Source organism: Penaeus chinensis, chromosome 6 (genome assembly GCF_019202785.1).
Source record: "Penaeus chinensis breed Huanghai No. 1 chromosome 6, ASM1920278v2, whole genome shotgun sequence".
In the NCBI taxonomy this organism is placed as follows: domain Eukaryota; kingdom Metazoa; phylum Arthropoda; class Malacostraca; order Decapoda; family Penaeidae; genus Penaeus; species Penaeus chinensis.
In genome coordinates, this window is record NC_061824.1 from 38387300 (window position 1) to 38390723 (window position 3424).

At 34.5% G+C, this 3424-nt stretch overlaps 1 protein-coding gene across 1 annotated transcript in view; it reads right to left on the reverse strand.

Moving 5' to 3' along the window:
- LOC125026269 (GPI inositol-deacylase-like) overlaps nucleotides 1-490 on the reverse strand; it is a 16114-nt gene extending 15624 nt beyond the window's left edge. Inside the window, exons 1-3 of the mRNA XM_047614573.1 lie at nucleotides 302-490; nucleotides 108-130; nucleotides 1-51 (exon numbers count right to left, since the gene is read on the reverse strand). The exon at nucleotides 1-51 is cut by the window's left edge and continues 88 nt beyond it. Of these exons, the coding sequence (XP_047470529.1) occupies nucleotides 1-51; nucleotides 108-130; nucleotides 302-490 (263 nt within the window). The remainder of the gene's footprint in view (nucleotides 52-107; nucleotides 131-301) is intronic.
- Between the last annotated feature and the right edge of the window lie 2934 nt (nucleotides 491-3424).

Genomic DNA, 3424 nt, shown 5'->3' on the forward strand with positions numbered 1-3424 from the left:
GGATGCGGAGATGTTCTTTGTGACGTGTGCTGCTCTTGCCACCATCCCTCCCTGGAAGACACAGCAGGAATAGTATCAAAGGTTAAAATAGTATGAAAGTATAATACCACAGGAAAATAGCTGTGTAGCACTGTTGAAAAAGAGTTAAGTATAGTAACATTATCAGTAACATTAACATCAAACATGTTCATTAGACTGCTTTGAGGCACATTCTCCCCAAAATTCATTATTTATTCTAAGAAAACCACTCTAAGGCAAATAAGCAACTTGTATTCACCCTAACATAATTCCCAAGCCTTACCATGGAGTGACCGATTAACACAACAGACTTGGGCTTTCTTGGAGAGTCTTCATACAGTTTCAAGATGTGCTGTATGGAGAAGGTGACAAATTCTGTCTGCCGCTCCAGCACTGGCCCGTACAATGCACCTAGCTCCTCATTGATGTTCACAGCAAAGAAGTTGAAATGGTACTTAGTATCGTGGTCCATTGCCTTTCTATAGGCCACTGATGCTAAGGATCTTACTGGATTTATTATAAAAAAAAAAAAAAGTAAAAGACAGAAGGACAATAAGTTAGAGTATGTTCACATAATAGAAATCTATTGTCAAACTCTATATTTTGCGAACAGTTTTGGATATCGAGTTTGCTAACGTTTCAAAGAACTAAGATCCAGTGCACTGCTCATTCTTGAAAAGTCTATAAATTCATAATGTATTTGTAACAGAGCAGTGACTTATTATGCATTAAAATGAATAAAAAAAAACTCATTATCTTTAGGTTTGGCCCATCAAATTAACCTGAAGAGTCCTCCACACAACATACTTTCATGTAGGACAGTATTACCTGTGATATATATATATATATATATATATATATATATATATATATATATATATATATATATATATATATATATTTGCACAGATCAAAAAATGTGTTTTAGCTGCTTTACATGTATTTTATTTGGATGCTTTTGATAGGTTATTCCCATTTTCATTCATATGCAAGGGGCCAACTGCAATACCTTTTCTAACTATGATATTTATTTTCTGTATGTGTTTGATTTATGAAAATGAGGCATATATTTTCTGAGGTGCCAAATCAAGCTACTGAAATGTCAGAAACCAACGTCTGACATTGTGAAATCTCAAAAATTAGGTATTTCTTCCAGGATATGCAGTTCTTAGACTCGTTGGGCAGCATAGACTTTTTTATCTTATTTCATTTTATTTTATTTTATTTATCATTATCTTTTTTTTACTCTGCCTTATTACCTATTATTTCATTTCATTTCATTATCAATTATGATTTATACATCTATGACTAACGATTTACCACATCAATACACTGACCTTGTTTATGAGATCCGCCATTCCCCGGGATAAATAGCACAGGAATCCCAGAAAACTTCCCCTTTTTCAGTGTTTCCGAGTAGTTGCCTTCACCATACACTATTAAGCTGTAGTGCGGGAACTTTTTTCTTACCTCTGTAGGAAGTCTCAGTGGCTGAAAGTATAAAAACAGTGGCTCGGTGTTAAGCACTTTTAGTTAGGATATCGATGAGAAATATTTTTCGAGTGGCTATTTAACAGCTGCTCCCGTTATTAATGAGATATTGATATTTCTGTCCTCCAATGCATTTTACTTAGCTGTCAGTCTGATGAAGAGTACTATTTTCTTTTCCATTTATGTTACATCTCCAACTTTAATACAAAATAAACAAATATAGAAACACACGCACACACACACGCACGCATACAGACATACAGACACACACACACACACACACACACACACACACACACACACACACACACACACACACACACACACACACACACACACACACACACACACACACACATTCTTAGTGAATTCACAAGAATGATGGTAGAGATTGCTCTCAATTAACAAAATATAAAAGAAACACTTTCCAAATATACACTCAAAATGGTCTTATTCCATAATTTCTTTTTTTCTCTCAACCACTCAGCCAAAATGTCTCGAGTCTAATGCTCATGGTTCCTACTCAGAATCAACCTTGTTCCCCAAGAAGTCTAAAACCCTATAAAAGAAGAAGAATTAGGAGGAGGAGAAGGAGGAGGAGGAGGAGGAGGAGGAGGAGGAGGAGGAGGAGGAGGAGGAGGAGGAGGAGGAGGAGGAGGAGGAGGAGGAGGAGGAGAAGAAGAAGAAGAAGAAGAAGAAGAAGAAGAAGAAGAAGAAGAAGATTGTTCCTGAGCTACTTCCAGCCACTTAGCTTCCCATCTTTATTAAAATCCAATTACGTTCCCCTCTTCCTGAATTTACCCACAAAGACATTGTTTTTAAATACTTACAATAAAAGAGAGACACTTGAACATATTTGTTATCCTATATATACATGTATGAATACTGATTTTTTTAAAAACTATTTACAATTAAATTTGGATTCTCATATGTATATACTTTAATATCTTTATACATAGAGAGAAAATGAAAAAGGACATTCTAAATAAAATATGGATACTCATATATACATAGGCTACCCAGCACTTACACTCAAAGAAAATTCAGAAACCAAAAAATATATAAATAAAAAGCACAAACTTGTACAAATAGATCACCCAGAACTTGTATACACTCAAGAAATACTCACAATAAAATGCAGATACTCATACATATACGTCATTCTGCACTTGCACACACATATAGAGAGAACTGAATAAGAAACAGTTAACGCTTATCCAAACATCCACCACTTAAACACATTCAAAAATTAAAGTTCAAGAAATATATTTAATAAAATGCAGATACTCATGCATATATACCACTCAACACTTACATACACCCAAAGTAAAATGAAAAAATAATAAAATCAAACAAGGCACATTTAAAAATAAATCCTCCAGTCCTTACACACACCCATAACCATAAACCTCAAATAACCATAAGCCTCAAAAAATACTCACACTAAAATGCAGATACTCATACATATACACAACCTAACACTTATACACACACAAAAAGAAAAGAAACAACGACTCTTTTAAAAACAAGTCACCCATACCTAACACACACCCAACACCATAAATCACACTAAAAGGCAGACACTCATACATATATGCTGCCTAGCACTCACAGGCAAAGTAAAAAGAAAAGAATATAATAAAACCAAACAAGACCACTCTAAAAACAGGTCACTCAGTCCTTACACCCACCCACAACCACAAACCTCAAAAAATACTCGCAATAAAATGGGAGTTTCTCATAATATACAAAAGCATAGCACTTACATTTCCCACACTTAAAAAAAAACAAAAAAAACAAAAAAAAAAAGGGGGGGTCTTTTTAACAAAGGAAACGTTCCTGACACGCACACAACCACAAACCTCAAAAAATAGTCCCAATAAAATGCAGATACTCATTAATATTTAAACCCCTC